Raw genomic sequence first — 19,331 nt, forward strand, 5'->3', positions numbered from 1 at the left:
CAGTGAATATTCGCGCTGTATAAGGCGCCCTGAAACACCATTTCATTATGTAATTGTAAGATTTAGGATTTAGAAAATCTTCTTGAGTGGCTGTTTGTTCTCACACTGATCAGCAGCACTGTGTACCCAGTAATATATTCGCTAGCTACTGAGACTGAGAGGAATTACAATTACATCGGTGCGGGTTAATGAGCTTGCAATAATTTATTCCTCGTACAAATCTAGAACATTCTTTCGAAGTAATAGAAAAATAAATAACTTGAAGTGAACTATATCTGGATAGAAGATATTTCATATTTTTTTTAGTGTAAATGAGTATAAAATATTTACCATTCCGAATGCGGTTACAAACCTGTGAAACAGATTGGTTCGTTTTTATATAAAAATAGATAATGCAAAATGAATGTTGAAAATTTCATTCAAATTAGCCTCCTTTATTCTGAGCCAAGTTATAACTGTTTGTAGTTTTGACAATATGTATGTATGTGCATTGATTGTTTATCGTAACCACGGTACTGGTCATTCGAGTCTTGGCTTCACTTCTCCATTTTTAATTACGGTAAACCATTAAATGGCCGAACCGTTCTAATCTAGTTAAAATCTCGAACATCTAATGGCTTCAAGACTTGTTTATGGTCTGGTCTTGTGTTAATAAATGTCTAATTAATAATTTATATATGCATCGAAGACCTTTAAAAAGACGGTCTTAATAACCAGGCCTACAGTGTAGCACAGTTGTCAGTTATCTTTCCTTTTTATATTGAACCAATCAAACTACTGTTAACTCTATTGCACAAAAAGTGGAAGTAGTCGGAAGGTTCATTTTCCATTTCGAGCAGAGTGCGGTGTTAATGACACCGTTATATTCTACCGGTAATTTGATCAAATAACATGGTTTTGGTAATTTATTACTTTTAAATAAGCGTACAAATATTTCACTTCAGTGTTCCCAAATGCTTACGGCTTATCGTCAGTATGAATTTGATTTATTTTGTCGTATGAGAAGCCTACGGCCTACTATTTTTATGACAAAATATGGGTACATAACCGGTACATCAAACAATAAAAGTATGGATCTGGCATTATTTACTAGTACAGTATTAGTCATTCTAATGCAGGAGAGCCATTACCTACAAATGTCGTAGCGTTAAACTACAATTTATACAGTCTAAAGACTCCTTACTCAAGTACAAATAGGTTCAAACGCACAATTGTCAACACATATCATTACAGTTTGTATTGAAATAAGTAATTCTATCACAAATAGTGAAGACTGAATCACTAAAATAGTTATTGAACAGTTTTTCTTTGTGGTAATTATGCGTTCTACATTTTCAAAGCGACATTTCTTTTAATGTAAGCCGCCATGACACCAGCCTGATGAAATCTCGCCAAATTCGCGTAACAGTTGGGTTTCATCATATAATTATGCGGTAAGACTTCACCTTTATTTCAATGGGAATTGGTTTATCATATGTTAAGCTATGTGCAGTACAGTTTGGGGTCAGTTTATGTGTAAATTAAGGGGGCTTTAGGCTAGTAAACTTTTTGTAGTCATTTGACTAAAAAACCTGCGCAAAGGAACTCCGTAGGATGAGCCACTACTGTGGCTGGAGTAAGGCGGAAGACATCAGTAATGGAACCATTTCTAGAGGGCCATCACTGCACCTATTTAACAACTACACAAGACAAATCCACGGACAAAACCCTCAGTCAGTAAGCCTACATAACATGCATTATAAACAACAAATGCATTATGGAAGATTAGGTAAAGAGCAGACAGTTCTCGCTATAATAAGTTAAAACAAAATAGATAATGTAAAGGGAATATGCTGAAAATATCAAATTACTTCACTCTAAGCCGAGAAAACCTCGTTTCAATCGGTAGCCTTGATTGTCCTTGTATGATAGTTATTGTTGTTACGATAATAAACAAAGTCTCTATTATCCATTTTTATACGCCCACATTTTCATGTGGATGTATGATGCCGTCGCCCCTGTCCGTCCATCTACAATTTGTTTGTGGACATTCTACAAGTCACAATTTTTATCCGATTTTGACAAAACTTAAAATATAGGTCTATCTCCCAAAGATCTTGTTTCATTTCGATATTGGCATGTATCAGACCAGAACTTCATGGATTATGGCCCCTGATTGTACGAAAAATCATGTTTTTAGCTTGTGGACACTCTAGAGAGCACAATTTTAACCTGATTTTGATGAAACTTGAAATGGATGTTTATAACCTAAAGACCTTGGTTCCTTTCGATATTCGTGCATATCGGATCATAATTTCCTGAATTATGGTCCCTGATTGTACGCAAAATCACATTTTTAGCTTGTGGTCCCTACTAGAGGTCACAATTTTGATGAAACTTGAAGTGCATGTTTATATCCCAAAGGTCTTGGTTCCTTTTGATATTCGCGCAGATCAGATCAGAACTTCCTTAATTTTGGCCCCTGATTGTATGAAAAATCGCATTTTTAGCTTGTGGTCTCATTAGAGGTCAAATATTATCTGATTTTAAAAAAGGTGTGAATATTTCACTGTTACACTCTAATATCTTGGTTCCTTTTGATAATCGCGCATATCCGAACGTAACCTCCTGGATTATGACCCCTGATTGTTCGAAAAATCACATTTTTAGCTTGCAGATTCTCTAGAGGTCACAATTTTTTTCCCGATTTTAAAAAACGTTTAAATATATCACCATTCCACCATAATGAAGGTTGAATTCGAATTTCGGGAAAATTGAAATGAAACTGCCCAGCAAAATGGCCGCTCTTTGTACGCAAATTGTGTAAAAGTATGTAATACGAAGGTTGTGGACCCCTTAGAGGTCATAATTTTTATCCGATTTTAATGAAACTTAAACCATATCTCTATATCCCAAAGATCTCAGTCCCTTTTGATATTTGTGCATTTCAGACCATAACTTTCTGGATTATTGCCCCTGATTGTACAAAAAATCCTGTTTGTTTTTAGCTTGTTCTCTATCTCTATGCATGTGTTAGATTTTGTGTTCTTACTGAAGTTGGTTTTAGCTTGTTCTCTATCCATCTCTTGCAAAATGTGGGCATATCCTGCCTGGCAGCCGTTGGTTACAGTTAATCATTAACAGCCGTTGAGCCGCAGATCGGATTCAAATTTGTTTAAAATCGGACCCATCAGATGACATCGAGAGTTGATTATGGTCTTGTCATGTTAAAGATACATTATGTAAGATTTAGATAAAGAACTAGCCATTCTTGCTATAATAGTTCGAAAGTAGATGATGTAAAATGAATAATTTGAAAATTTCATTCAAATTACTCAGTTAATTAATGTCTAATTAATACTTTAGAAAACATTTCAGGCCTAAAGAAAGACCTGCAATAGGCAGATTTAGCTCTTGCATAATGCATGTTTAAGAAATGTCTAATTAATAGAACTTTATGTAACATTTCAGGCCTAAAGAAAGACTTGCAATAGGCAGATTTAGCTCTTTCATAATGCATGTTTAATCGAGTAAATCATAAACGTCCACTGTGCTTCTAGTAGGCTAATTTACTCAAAATGGAAAGAAACTAACCATATAAATTGGTTTTATGTATGAACAAACTACTTAGTATCTAGCTGTATCAGAACTGTTCAGGATGAAAGTGACAAAAGATCCAAGTTTAAATTAATGTTTAGGTACGATACTGTTGGTACTATTGATTTCTGATCAGAACAGATCGACTAAGCCAGAGCCATCACACAGATAAGTTGATTATGATTGAGCGCGTAATATAATTACTGAACAAATACTGGTAGATTTTTCTACCTAGTAACAGTACCCTATTTAAATGTAATGTACTGCATAACATCAGAAAACAAAACATCTTCTGTGGAGACACTTTTATATACTATTACACCAATTTGTTTTCTTCATGAACTTTGATGAGGGACTAGGCCTATACTGTTTTTAATGTAAAAAGTATTTCCATAATACAAGATTACATCTTTATTTCATTTCAGATGAAATATCTACATAAAAGATAGATGCAAGAGAGAACCGATATGATACCATATATGGCATATTGTACCTGAATCCTGAATTGATAATAAAATTATGGCAGACAATAATAAACCAGATCTTCCTAAAGGTTTAATTGGTAGAAAGGGTGCAACACCTGGAAAAGCTGCTAGGTAATGTTTCTATTCTTCAAGACCCGCTTACCCCAATGGTAATTTTGCTGATTGCTTTCCATAGACTATCTTCATTCAAAATAATAAAATAATACAAATTAGCTACCATAATTAATTCTGCTATTCTGATTAACTTGATATGAGACCAGTAAAATTCAAGCTGGCCATCGATTGGCTAGCTACAATGTACCTAATCTTATATTGATTTTCAGAAAATTAAAATCTGCCCTACATATAGACCATTATAGGTTACCTGTGTGCACATCACTGCTCTTGAAAGATGCATCAGTATTTTTCTTATACTCATGTAGCTCAACAGAAAAATTGAAAAAAATGCAGACAATCCATCAATATATTATGAAACTTTACAATATGCTAAAAGTTATACACAAATCCTTTGGAATTGGTATCTTCTATGCCCATGGTTACAATTTAAAGATATTTCAATTGTCACATTATTTCTCTCTTTAGGTTACCATCTCTGAAAGGACCAAGGGATTTAACACTTGGTGGTGTTCCAAAGAAAGTGTTTACACCAAATATTCCGGCTAGAAGGGATAAACCAAAGGAAGAGTAAGTGACAGTCCAAAAAATCATTTTACAAAATTTACAATAACCATCCTAAGAAAACATAAAAATAGATATTCAAATTCACAGGGATTGGTCATTCTTTCAATTGTATGGTGCAAAGCTATCACACAATTACATTACTATATTGATTTTCAAAATTTGAGAGTGTGTGTAAATTTCTAAAGAATTTATCTTTCTCTTCAATTCTTGACTGTTCAGGATTTGGACAGAGTTCAAAAGTCTGTTTCTTTTTAAACTAACCCTGTGGGATTTGTTGACAAATATTTCAAAGACTTGGTTGTGAATGTATTACTTGGCCAGACAAGCTTCCATCATGTTTCAATGATTCTTCTAAGTACAAATTACATACTGTAGTTCAAAATTCTCTCTATTTAAGAGCAACAACTAATAAACAAGTGAAACAGCAAGCAGGACATTCCAGAAATCGCAGTAATGAAAGAGGACGAGGGAGAGGCAGAGGCCGCACTAGAGAAAATACACTAGTTCAGTCTCATTCAATTTTTGAACAAGGCCCAGCGCAAAAGCTTCCTGGACACAGAGGTAATTATTATATGTGAAATGTCTACAATCCAATATATCAACATGTTTTATATATGTAATTATTTTCTTGAAATATTTCAAACTTGTACAGAATTCTTTAAGATTATTAAATGAGTGTAATAAAGATATGTTTGAAAATGTGATCTCATCTTGGGAGTTGTAACTGCATATGGCTTTGCAAATTCTAGTGGACACTTTATATGAAATATTCATTGTTTCCCATACTGAAGTCCAGAAAACTTTCAAATTTGCATGGTTTTCAAGAAATATTTTCTAAGATTTCTAACAATTTTTCATTATGAACTAGACATCAATTCTTCTATTAGGTGTATGTTTTAATAAATGAATGACCCATTTCAGCATCTTCAAGTAGAAATGATGGTGATCGAGCATCTTCATCTAAGATGAGTGTTAAGAGAGAAAAGAAAGAGCCAGGAGCTGTAAAGAAAATTTTAGATGATTTATTACGTGATGATGTAAGTTTTTATATGCCCACATTTTCATGTGGACGTATATTGTCATCGACCCTGTCCGTTCGTCACAATTCTTATCCGATTTCAACGAAACGTCAAATATAGGTTTATCTCCCAAAGATCTCAGTTCCTTTCGATATTGGCATGTATTGGACCAACACTTCATGGATTATGGCCCCTGATTGTACGAAAAATCACGTTTTTAGCTTGTGGAAACTAGAGGTCACAATTTTAACCCGATTTTGATGAAACTTGAAATGCATGTTTATAACCCAAAGACCTTGGTTCCTTTCAATATTCGCGCATATCGGATCGTAATTTCCTGAATTATGGCCCCTGATTGTACGAAAAATCACGTTTTTAGCTTGTGGTCCCACTAGAGGTCAAATATTATCTGATTTTAAAAAAGGTGTGAATATATCATCATATGGTATATGAATGTTATCGACACTCTAGAGGTCACCATTTTCTTCTGATTTTGATGAAACTTGAAATGTAAGTTTATAACCCAAGGAATTTGGTTTCCTTTTGATATTTGCACATTTCGGACCGTAACTTCATGGATTATGGCCCCTGATTGTACAAAAATTGCGTTTTTAGCTTGTTGACCCTATAGAGGTCATAATTTTTATCCAATTTAAAAAAACGTTTGAATATATCACCCTAAGGATGGTTGAGTTTGAATTTCGTAAAAATCGGACCTAAACTAACAGACAAAATGACCGCTCCTCGTACTCAAATAGCGTAAAAATATAATATATCAAGGTTGTGAACTCTCTAGAGGTCACAATTTTCTTCTGATCTTGATGAAACTTGAAATGTAAGTGTAAAATCCAAAGATCCCGGTTTCTTTCGATATTCGCACACATCGGACCGTAACTTTCTGAATTATGTCCCCTGATTGTACTGAAAACCGCGTTTTTAGCTTGTTGACCCTACAGAGGTTATAATTTTTATCCGATTTCAAAAACCGTTTGAATATATCACTGTTACACCCTAAGGATGGTTGAATTCGAATTTCATAAAAATAGGACCAAAACTGACAGACAAAATGGCTGCCCCTCATACTCAAATAGCTTAACAATATGGTATATGAATGTTGTCGACCCTCTAGAGGTCACAATTTTCTTCTGATTTTGATAAAACTTGAATGTAAGTTTATAACCCAAAGAATTTGGTTTCCTTTTGATATTTGCACATTTTGGATCGTAACTTCCTGAATTATGGCCCCTGATTGTTCTCTATCTCTATGCATGTGTTAGATTTTCTGTTCTTACTGAAGTTGAATTAAATTGCTGGGCACAGTATTGAACTATGTTAAATGTTATATAATGTCTGAAATGGTTAATCTGATACAATATTTTTCAGTTTATTGATGATGGGACAAAGGAAGATGAAGATATGGCCCCGGTTGTTTTACCATTGGCATCTAAAATCAAAAGTGAGATTAAGACAGAAATTCAAACAGATATTAAAACAGAACCTATAGATCAAGGTAAGTCTTGTATATATGAAATGACATGGAAATGGAAAGGGGGTTTAACATCCTACTGCTCTGCTCCCACTGGGCATACGCCATACAGTGTGCCTTGTTATCTTTTATGTGCACGCCAATGTGACAAGGGATCTTGGTTTTCCATCCCATCCAAATGATCATCATACTTTGTTGCATACCAGGATATCTATCCTGCACCACTGACAAGGAAGAACTGTCTTGTATATAGATCAGCAATCTAATATAAGATTCTGTTTGGTATGAAATATCACCCTATAGTTTCGAAGTTTATATGATCTGCACTATTTATCATATTGCTCTATAAATTTATTATGTATGTGTAGCGGCTTGGTTTTCCTTCAGATGTGCTCAGCGTAATGTCATAGACCCTGTAATCTGCATCTGACTTTCTATAGATCACTATTTATTTTATCTTTGAAAACCAATCAAATCTCAAGGCCAGTTGTAATGTTACCTTTGTGACATGTTGTAAAATCCTTCTACATGTCTGTACTTAAAGAATATACCAGTCGCTAGGCTTAAACAAAATGGAGGAATTTAATATTAACTGCTATTTTGTTACACAGTGATGTTTCTATGAAAATCAACTCTCAAAAGATGTGAATTTAAACTAATTGAACAACATTTCTGAAAATGAAACCCATAAAGTATAACAGCTGAAGGAAATATAGTGTCTTGACAATCAGAAAACAAAAATACTTCATTTTAATCCTCAAAGTATATTTTTTAAATTTATTTATTTAAAGAAGCTTTTAATTGATTACTGTCCTTCCCCTTATCTTATATAGTACCCTGTATGTCTACTTTTGGTATACAAAAGATCTGCTTCTACTTGGTGTAGATGTTCATTAGGTGAATGTCTTGACTCCGTTTTGATGATTGCACACATATTTTTATCAAGTAATCAAATAACTTATCACTCAGCATAACATGAGCAGAAAATACTCTCTATCAAACTCAGTAAAGATATTGAGGTAATGAAACTATACGCTCAACCAAGTTCCATCACACTCAATCTATTAGAATCAGAGTTATCATGTTCTAAGCAGAAGATGTTCTTCAGCATACTCACCCAAGGTACTAATGTAATGATATTAAACATTCGTCTGATAATCATCTACACCTAGTCTGAACATCTCCCATCAATTACTAGAAGCAGAGTTGTTGCATTTGTTTCAAATCCTTGTTGAAAACCATTTTCAGATGAAGACTCGAAAGATATTGAAATGGTTGATGTGGAAAAAAACAAAGGTTCTGCCATTAATTCAAACAAAGTTAAGAAAGTACAGGAGACTGTCACTGATGATATATCTTGTGAAGATTTCTTTACAAAATGCGGAAAAACTGGTAAGCAGTGAAGAAAAATTGAACATTTTTATCCACCCACATTGAAATGTGGTCGTATATTGTTCGTCCACCTGGTGTCCACAATGGCTTGTGGATGCTCTAGAGGATAAAGTTATAACTCGATTGATTAAGGTGATGAGACAAAGAGGTCGATTCAATTGATTTTCAATGATTTCAAATAATTACTGCCAGAGCTATGGCCCTTGATCACTTTGAAAAATCTTGTGAACACTCTAGAGATCAAAATACATGCACAATGTTTAAGGTCATAAGACAAAGAAGCCTATTGATGTTCAACGATTTCTGATAATTACTTGATCACTTTGAAATATCTTGTGGACGCTCTAGATAAACTAAAGTTATGACTCGATTGATTTATACGCAGAGACCTGGAAGCTGTTTGATTTTCAGCGATTTTTGTTAACTTGAACAGCTAAATTCATGATATTACATGTTTTGTATAATAATTGCTGCGGGCATATGTTTCATTGACAGGCAACCTATCTTTTGAGTTGTGAAATAAGGAAGAAAATTTTCAAAAGCTGTTAAATTCTGTGATCACAGGAAATCTTTGACAGAAATGTTAAATATATCACTAAATACATATGGTTTAGTTTTAAAACCTTTTTTTATATAAGATTTAGTCTGCACAACAAATATTTTACATTAAGTTCACATTTACAACAAGTAAAAATTATTATTCAAGTACATGATTATATTTTCAGAGAATGGTGAATTAATTTTCCTTCAGTTGCCTGATACACTTCCAGGGTTACCTCCAGCAAGAGAAGAAGAGAGTAGTAAACCATCCAAAGTTAAGGCAGAAGATGCAAAAGATCCTGGTAAAAAAGAAGAGGTAGTTATATGTATTTTTTTAATAAGAAAAATTTACATGTAATGTGTAATAGACTTCTATGGCAAAAATTCAGTTGAGAAGTAATCTTTACTTTAAAAAGTTACCTGTGTGTTATGAGAAGTAATAGTATAACATGTCATCTGTGTTGTTTGTTGTAAAAATAATCTGTACAGTCTAATTTGGTAAAGTTAAACTTGTTTTCCACTTTCAGGATGGTCTACTAAATAAACTATCCACATGCTGCCTTTCTGATTTTTCGGAAGGCTATATTGGCAAAATTCAGATAAGAAAATCTGGAAAAGCTGAGTTACTTCTGGGAAACGTCAAATTGGATGTTGCTATTGGTACCCCAAGTGGTTTTTTACAGGTAAAGGAAATAAAAAATAAAGTATGAATGTGACATGCTGCACACAAATATCCTAAAATTACCAATGGACTTTTTACAGTTTATAAGATTTATATCAGTCATTATTCACTTCCAACTAATTTTTATGCGCCCACATTTTCATGCGGACGTATACTGTCGTCTATCTCCCAAAGATCTCGGTTCCTTTTGATATTGGCATGTATCATTGATTATGGCCCCTGAAGTTACGAAAAATCATGTTTTTAACTTATGGACACTCTAGCGGTCACAATTTTGCTCCGATTTTGATGAAACTTGAAATACTTGTTTATAACCCAAAGATATTGGTTCCTTTCGTTATTCACACATATTGGATCGTAACTTCCTGAATTATGGCCCTTGATTGTACGAAAAACCACGTTTTTAGCTTGTGGTTCCTCTAGAGGTCACAATTTTTATCCAATTTAAAAAAACATGTGAATATATCACCGTTGCATCCTAATGACTGTTGAGTTCCAATTTCGTGAAAATCGCACCAAAACTGCCTGACAAAATGGTGGCCACTTGTATGCAAATAGTGTATAAGTATGTCATACCAAGGTTGTGGACCCTCTCAATGTCACAATTGTTATCAGATTTTGATGAAACTTTCGGTATTTGCACATATCAGACCGTAACTGGATTATGGCCCCTTATTGTACGAAAAATTGTCTTTTTTAGCTTGTGGATTCTCTAGAGGTCACAATTTTTTATCCGATTATAAAAACTGGTTAAATATTATTATTATATTTATAGTGCTCCCTTTAATATAACATGTTCAGGGTCACTTTACAAAGTGACAATATAATCATAAATAAACAACAAGATTATGGACATGTTAACGATCGTATACAGAGTCGTTAAAAGCCAGATTAAATAAATGTGTTTTAAGTTGATTTTTAAAAGAATATAGAGATGTACAACATTTTAAACTAAATGGTAGATTATTCCATAAAACAGGTGCTTGATAACTAAAAGAGCGCTGACCATAAGAGACTAGTTGAACAGTTTTGGGCTTTAAAAGTAGTTTATCTGATGTACATAATGTTCGGCCAGGTGTATAAAGTTCTAAAAGATCTGAGAGGTAAACAGGAGCTAAATTATTTAAACATTTAAAAATAAGTAATAAAATCTTAAAATCAATTCGATATTTAACAGGTAACCAGTGTAAATTATATAAAACAGGAGTTATGTGGTCGCATTTCTTAGTTAAAGTAACAAGTCTAGCTGCAGTATTCTGTACTTTTTGTAATTTATCTATAAGCTTTAAAGGTAAACCAACTAAAAGTGAATTAAAGTTATCTAATCAAGAAGTGACCAGAGAATTAACGAGTGACTTAGTGGCCTCTACAGTTACAAATTTGCGTATTTTACTTATATTTCTGATATTAAAATAGCACAATTTACAAGTATCAAAGATTGTGCCAATATTATGAACAGAATAAGATGGAAATATATCACAATTACCAATTACAACGGGGGGATTATCATGTGCAAATTTACTTAATTGATGCCTTGAGCCTAATAACAAATATTCGGTTTTATCATCATTCAATTTTAGAAAGTTCTTTGACATCAATTTTCTAATTTCACTAATACAGTTCTCAAGTTGCAATTTTGATAAATTGAAAGAAGATGGACAATTAGGTGTAAATGAAATATATAATTGAGTATCTTCGGCATACAAATGAAAGCTGAGACCATATTTTCTGGTGACCTATAAAGGGTTAATAAAATCGAACCAAGAACGGAACCTTGAGGAACCCCAGATGACAAAACAGACTCGGACAACAATTTACAATTAACTAAAATACACTGTTTTCTACCCACAAGATAGCTTTCTACAAGATTTTATGCAGAGCCACAAATGCCATATTTAAAATGAAGTCTACCTAAAAGAATAGAATGATCCACCATGTCGAAAGCAGCAGATAAATCTAATAAAATTAAAAATGTACATTTTCTATTATCAATTTCCATTAAAATATATCACCATTCCACCATAATAAAGGTTGAATTTGAACTGTGGGAAAATCGAAACGAAACAAAATGGCTGCTCTTTGTCCGCAAATTGTGTAAAAATATGTAATACGAAGGTTGTGGACCCTTTAGAGATCACAATTTTTGACCAATTTTGATAAAACTTAAAATGTATGTTTATGTCCCAAAGATCTCAGTTCCTTTCCATATTTGCGCACTTCAGACCATCACTTTCTTGATTATGGCCCCTGATTGTATGAAAAATCGCTTTTGTTTTTAGCTTGTTCTCTATCCATCTCTTGCAAAATGTGGGCGTATCTTGCCTGGCAACTGCTGGTTCAGATAAATTATTTTCACAGGCATAATAAATACATTATCTTTATGATGTTTATGGAGTTAATATCCCATATAATTGATGATGTAGTACTGTTTGTTGTACGAGAATTTAAAAAAAACCTTTTTTTTTTAATTTTTTTATTATATAGGATGTGGTCTCTGTGAAAGTAGCAGATGAGACTGGTCATATGGCAGTATTGGGACAAGTAAAACAGCGACTTATATGCACTCCTAATTTTGAATCCTTATTGGACTGCACATGATTTTGAAATGAATAAATGTTTCGTTTTCTCTTGTATTGTGTAAATATACACTGCATTGGTTTATTCCTGCAACGGGGGGGTTGGATGGCTGAATGGTTAGCGTGCGCGCGCTGTATCATAAAGTCTGTCATTGAGTCGACTGGCGTGGTTTCGAATCCCCGGTTGTACGTGGCAAAGAGTAGGGTCGCCTGTCCAACCTCGTGGGTTATGTCAGGGTCCTCCGGTTTCCTCCCACTGCTAAAGACCCCTACTCGCAAGCGAATTATGTAAATAAAATTAAACCATATGTTAGTCCCGAAATGACCTAGTTTGTGTCGAGTGGACGTTAAACCCCATTTCTCTCTCTCTTATTCCTGCAAAGTGCAAACACTGGTTCACATCTCACTACTTGTTTTTCCCCCCCGCCTTTTGAAGAAAAGCAGGAGAGGAGAATATTGAAATGGGTTTGTCCCTCTGTCCGCCTGTCCATCACACTTTTTGGAACACAAAGATGAACAGAAGTGTTTTTATACGCCAACATTTTCATGTGGACATATTATGTCGTCCGTCCGTCCGTCCACAATTTGTTTGTGGACACTCTCCAGGTCACAATTTTTATCCGATTTTGATGAAACTTGATATAGGTCTATATTCGAAAGATCTCGGTTCCTTTTGATATTGGCATGTATCTGACCATAACTTCGTGGATTATGGCCCCTGATTGTACGAAAATCACGTTTTTAATTTGTGGACTCTCTAGAGGTCACAATTTTCACCCGATTTTGATGAAACTTGAAATGCATGTTTATAACCTAAAGATCTTGGAGCATATCGGATCGTAATGTCCTGAATTATGGCCCCTGATTGTACGACAAATCGTGTTTTTAGCTTGTGATCCCTCTAGAGGTCACAGTTATTATCGGATTTAAAAAAACGTTCGAATATATCACCGTTACACCGTAATGTTGGCTAATTTCAAATTTGTGAAAATCGGACCAAAATCGGGGAAAATCGAAATGAAACTGCCTGACAAAATTTCCACTCTTTGTATGCAAATGGTGTAAAAGTATGTAATACGGAGGTTGTGGACCCTCTAGCGCTCACAATTTTTATCCAATTTTGATGAAACTTAAAATCTATCTTTATATCTCAAAGATCTCAAAGATCTCAGTCCCATTTGATATTTGTGCATTTTAGACAATAACTTTCTGGATTATGGCCCCTGATTGTACGAAAAATCACTTTTTTTTTTAGCTTGTTCTCTATCCATCTCTTGCAAAATGTGGGCGTATCTCGACTAGCAACCACTGGTAATTTCACAATTTGCACTTTCCATTGCTGTACAATACCAATATGTGTCACAGTGTTAAAATACAGAATACATTTTTCAATAATACAAAATACTGTATAAAAGTCATGTATTAGTTAATTTGCAGATTACATTTCTTCAGTTTGCATTATAGTTAAATCTATTTGGGACTGTTGCAATAGAACAGAAAGGACTTTAGCATAATAGAATAGAAGGGATCAGTACTATATGTTCTCTGGTTGTTGATGTAAACCTCTATTGTTACTGCCATACACTATAAAAACTACAATTTATTTAAAAGGATTTATGGCATTGGATATATTCAACCCAAATAAGCACTGTTCCTATCTGATTTTATTCTTTAATTCTAATAAATATTATAAATAAAGTGTTGAAATATCAACTATTTTAAGGCCATCATAAATGATTGGTCAGGTTTCACTTCCCTCCAAGCTCTAGTTTTCACTTGGTTTATAAACCAGAATCCCATTTGTGCCAAGGGAGCTGCAGAGGCTCAGTGAGTAAGACATTGGCTACCTAACCTACGGAGCTTCTGCATTCGATGCCAGTGTTGACTGAGAAAGTTCATGTTTTTCTTGCGTGGTGTTACCTTGTCAGTGGTGAAGGATGGAGGGGCCTAGCAAGGGACAGCGTATTGTTGTTTAGATTGGACGAAACACTGAGGTCCTGTGTGCACATAAAAGAAACCTTGACAGTTGGAAAATCGAAATAAGAGTAGGCCATAGCACAGCTGTCTGGGCAAAATTTCCCAAATACCACACTGCATGGTGTATGACTGTTATCATTTGCCCAGTTCGAGCAGAAAAGTAGTCTGCTAGAACCCATTTTATTTCATTTGTGTCAGTCTCTCAGTGTTGGAATCGCCCATCCCAAACTAAAGCCCGGCTCAGATCGACCTTGCGACGCGACTCAACTGTCGGCGACTATCGTAGATTGCACTCAGATCTGATTCAGCAATGATCGCCGACCAGTTGCTATCGGTCGTACGATTGAACGCGAGCGCGCTCACATCGACACACCGACTTGTGGCGTCCTCATGAATAGATCATGTGACTCGTTCAAAATGGCGCCACACAGAATGCAGGTACGCGCACACAAATTTTCCCCATAAAAATACAAAATATGCCCAATTATTCCATAATCTCTCCATCTAATTAGCGAAATTATAGTGAGAAAGCAATTTAAATTACCTCGAGGGATTCAAATTTTTGTTTATGATTCTATTTGATATGATTTATATTCGGTCGTCATATGTTGATTTTTCATTCGCCGCTCTGATTGGCTAAAATTTATAGCACAGTCGACAACCGATCGTAGAAACGCACACATCGATGATGACGAGTCGGCGACTGGTCGCGTCGTAGAAGTAGAACATGTTCAACTCCTGCGACTCAGTCGCCGATCGTGAAAAACTGTCGCACGACGGTCGTAGCTAGACTCAGATCGACTAGATTCGGCGACGGAAATCGTGCGACGATCGGCGACAGTCGCCGGAAAACCAGTCGGCGACCAGTTGAGTCGCGTGGTAAGGTCGATCTGTCTACAGTTGGCTCGAGGTATGAAGTAGATGCATTGCTGTGTGCAGTATGGAATCGCCAAGATAACCATTATGAAAATATTGACTAAACTTGAAGGTCTATGCCTATAAATGGGAAACATCCATCATAATCTTGGCATTACTGGTATTTTACTTTAAAAGTGCACATAAGATGGCCGACATTCTTTTTCGGTACGTATAGCCATGGGATTTTTACGGCAAGTTCACACCAATCTGATTAAAATTAATTCGGCTATCTTCACTCAGAAAGAGACCTCCCGTAAAAACGACTTTGCCAATTATTGCAAACACAATTAATTCCCTCAGACGCCAGTGACCGAATGCATATTCCTTAATTTTACCTATACAGCCGACATGTGTATTCATTAACGCCTGACTGATTCCTTAATCCCCTAATTAAATAAAACAATTGACTACCGAATATTGTTTTCTTCTTTGAGCGGAATTTAGCAATTAATTGACATACGTAATAACACAAAACCATAATATCGAACACAATTACTATTTTAATTAAAATTGAGGGTTCTCTCAACGTTTTCAAGCAAATGATGAAAATAATATACAGAAGGTTCTCTTCCGACAGAAGAGTATTGGAGTATTTCTCCGAGTAAGAGTACAGGAGTAAAAAGATGTGGTCATGCAAAATCTATAAAAGCCAAACCTGATTGAAACGCAATTTGTAAATGACAAGCCGTAATCAGAGTAGCCAACTGTATCTCAATATACGTTAGAATTAACTACACATAAATTTTGTTGGTAACCATCTAAATCGAATAACAGATTGAGAAGGGTCGTCTAACTATCTTTGTGTATGGCAAATGTAGTGTCGTTAATATCTGTCATCGCACTGATCAGCAGTGAATTTTTCGCTAGGCTAGACTGGTAATTCTCTGTGAAACAGATTGATCTGTCATTAATCAATCCAACAGACATGGGGTCATAAATTAATTTACACCTCGATGTGGGATTAAGAATGCTGATATGGTAATTATCATTTTTACGCCGGCCAGATCAAAGACATCACTCTAGGTGGAACGTGTGTGCGTAATGCCCCACGAACGAACGAAAACATTTACGGAGGAACTTTTCTACAAACATTTATCTACACCATAACTAATCGTCCATCGTACACACGTTAATTTTACAGAATAATTAAGTTTTACTCATCAGTTAAATGTAGAACTATTATTTACCCAATAATCAATTAGCTTTGTTCATCGATGTTTTTTGTAATAAAGTAGCCCCGTATTATTTATTGATTGGCGTATAGACAACATTTAATTGATTTTACATGAAATCTTAATATAAATTCTTCGATGGATAATTTTAAGGTCAATTTTGGTATACACGGTGGTTTTTATTTTATGTTTTTACCCATTAAGTGTAAATAATTTAATTAAATCAACCTGTCCATAATATCAGATTTCATTACATGTATTGGACGTTAAATCTTTAATAAACAACAACAACAACGTTTGTGATAAGATTAGGTTATAATGTCTAACATTGTTTAACTTCTTTATAAAAAAATGTATTTTACAATTACATTGACAGTTTAATCTCTCGCCAAACGGCATCAGAACTCCACGTATGATCACTTGTATTTGATATTCATGCCCAGAAATTGTGTTTTAAGTAAAGATAATGTCATTTAATACGAAAGTTCTTTACTATTTCTAGCGTTACCGTCAGTAGAGGGAACTACATTTATCAGAATGAGAATTAGTATAGAATATGTTGGAAGTTATCCACATTTTAAATATGTTAATAAATGTCTAATGAATAGTGTTTAAGGCCTAAAGAAAGACCTGCAATAGGCAGATTTAGCTCTTGCATAATACCTGTTTAAGCATATACATGTCATAAAACAATAATAATAATAATAATAATGTAGATTTCTAGAGCGCCAAATCCATCCATAAGCATGCTCAAAGCGCTTTCAAAAAGGAGTAAAAACATATCAATTATATTAGTCTGGATAAGATAGTTTAAACATGTAAGTTTTTAAATGTGATTTAAAACTGAACAGAGTTTTACAGTCACGGATATTGATTGGCAAACTATTCCAGAGTTTGGGTGCAGCAACACTGAAACTTCTATCTCCAAATTGTTTCAATTTTGATGACGGAATGCATAAAAGGTTTTGATGTTGGGATCTCAAAGTACGGGTAGGCTGGTATATAGTTAATACTTCTGAAAGATACAAGGGTGCAGTACCCCACTGACACTGGTAAGTCAAACACAAGATCTTAAATTCAATACGTGCATGAATTGGAAGCCAATGCAGGGATTTCAAGACAGGAGTGATGTGTGATGATTTGTTTGTTCTAGTTATGACTTCTCTACAATGTTGTGGCTAACTCAGGCTAACATTAAACAAATTGGATAATTTCCAAGGTATTCTATACTAATTCCCCTTTTCACAAGTGTAGCTCCTTCTACTGACGCTAACGCTAGAAATAGTAAAGAACTTACGCGTATTAAATCATATTATCTTTACTTGAAACAAAATTTCTGCATGTCCCTTCCATGCTTCTGTACAATCGAAATCTTAATTCGTTCACACGAGATAATTCGTTCAAACGAGATAATTAATTCGTTCAAACGAGATAATTAATTCGTTCAAACGAGATACCAATTCGTTCAAACGAGATACCAATTCGTTCAAACGAGACACTATTCGTTCAAACGAGATACTAACTCGTTCAAACGGATTAATATTTTTGTTTGTTTGACACTGGGCCTTCATACAAATGGAGTTACGATAAAAGTTGTTTTTTTGTGTATAGAAATGGTTATTATTATATATAGCTAATAATGAATATATCGACAAATGACTGGACCATTTGTATTTCTGTACTTATAGAGAATAGTTTTGGATATGAAGTATTATTACGGGTTATTTAAATTACAGTAGACTCCGCATATAAGGGACGCGCATACAACGGACAATCGCATATAACGGTTTGGTCCCGATTTTTGTAATAGAAATTTCTTATTTTCAAAGTCTTTTATAGCGGACACTGTATAACGGACAATAGTTTATAACGGACGATTTTCATCGGGCCCTAATCGACATTCAAATTGATCCACTATGAACCGAGAACTAAGCGATTGAAATTTCCGCCTAGCTTCGATCATCTTAACTAAAGTCAGTACGATAACCAGCATAGTCTCGATTATCCATTTAATCGTTAAATCGTGAAGGAAAGTTATGCAGTAAATCGGCTCATAATCCACTAAAGATCGCAGGCTAGCGATGCCATCTAGAGTTGATTATGGTCTAGATAGGTTAATTAATGTCTAATTAATAATTTAGATAACATTTCAAGGGGCCTGTTTCACGAAATTTTAACTAAGATAAAATCCAAATTTTAGTAATTTGATTGGATAATATTAGATTGATCTTGGTGCTTAGCCAATCAAAATTGAAGTATCTACTAAAATTGGGATTTTATCTTTAGTTAAGATTTCGAGAAACAGGGCCCAGGCCTAAAGAAAGACCTGCAATAGACTGATTTAGCTCTTGCATAATGTGGGTTTAATTGGTCCTTCAATAAACACTTGTCAACTGGTGGTGTGTATAGACAGTGATATATTGTGCAGACAGTGATATATTGTACAGATAATGAATCCAATACATTTCCTAATAATTAAAGTTCTACAAATTTATCACATTTACAAAATTCAATGGGCCATTGCCCTTTTAATCTAAATTCATCATTAGAATAAAACAACCCAAACCTACACAACAGAAAATAGTGAAATATTTACTTAAAAATGGTCACTAAGATGACCCCTAAAGTGCAAATATATACAAATTTTAAAGAATTTAGAGGGTGTGGCACATTTCTTATGGGATCAAATTCTATAGTAGTTTACAGAATTTGCAAGCTTGTAGGAAATAACGGCCACAAATATTTTATAGAACAAATAGTACGGTATAATCTTGGCATTATTTCCATTTAAAAGATACGTTTTCCAATAAAAGTATGGCAACTTTGG

At 34.5% G+C, this 19,331-nt stretch overlaps 1 protein-coding gene across 3 annotated transcripts; it reads left to right on the plus strand.

Annotated features, from left to right (window-relative positions):
• Positions 1-750: 750 nt before the first annotated feature.
• On the plus strand, positions 751-12,494 carry LOC126810745 (DNA-directed RNA polymerase III subunit RPC4). Of its 3 annotated transcripts, none has more exons than XM_050535977.2 (10): positions 751-873; positions 4,002-4,172; positions 4,644-4,745; positions 5,140-5,303; positions 5,664-5,779; positions 7,145-7,271; positions 8,496-8,639; positions 9,365-9,495; positions 9,707-9,862; positions 12,346-12,494. In XM_050535977.2, the coding sequence occupies exons 2-10, from the start codon at positions 4,096-4,098 to the stop codon at positions 12,457-12,459; spliced, it is 1,131 nt and encodes a 376-aa protein (XP_050391934.1). In that variant the 5' UTR covers positions 751-873; positions 4,002-4,095; the 3' UTR covers positions 12,460-12,494. The 3 variants fall into 3 exon arrangements, with proteins under 3 accessions (XP_050391934.1, XP_050391935.1, XP_050391936.1); XM_050535978.2 differs by having other exon boundaries at positions 776-900; XM_050535979.2 differs by lacking the exon at positions 751-873 and adding an exon at positions 3,472-3,677.
• The last annotated feature ends 6,837 nt before the right edge of the window (positions 12,495-19,331 follow it).

The sequence above is a fragment of the Patella vulgata genome, chromosome 2 (genome assembly GCF_932274485.2).
Source record: "Patella vulgata chromosome 2, xgPatVulg1.2, whole genome shotgun sequence".
NCBI lineage: Eukaryota > Metazoa > Mollusca > Gastropoda > Patellidae > Patella > Patella vulgata.

Bases quoted from the DNA above. Each gene is read 5' to 3' on its own strand.
- LOC126810745 (XM_050535977.2), top strand. From the start codon at position 4,096: ATGGCAGACAATAATAAACCAGATCTTCCTAAAGGTTTAATTGGTAGA. The intron at 4,746-5,139 runs GTAAGTGACAGT...TCTCTATTTAAG, and splicing joins AGGGATAAACCAAAGGAAGA to AGCAACAACTAATAAACAAG. The intron at 5,780-7,144 runs GTAAGTTTTTAT...AATATTTTTCAG, and splicing joins ATGATTTATTACGTGATGAT to TTTATTGATGATGGGACAAA.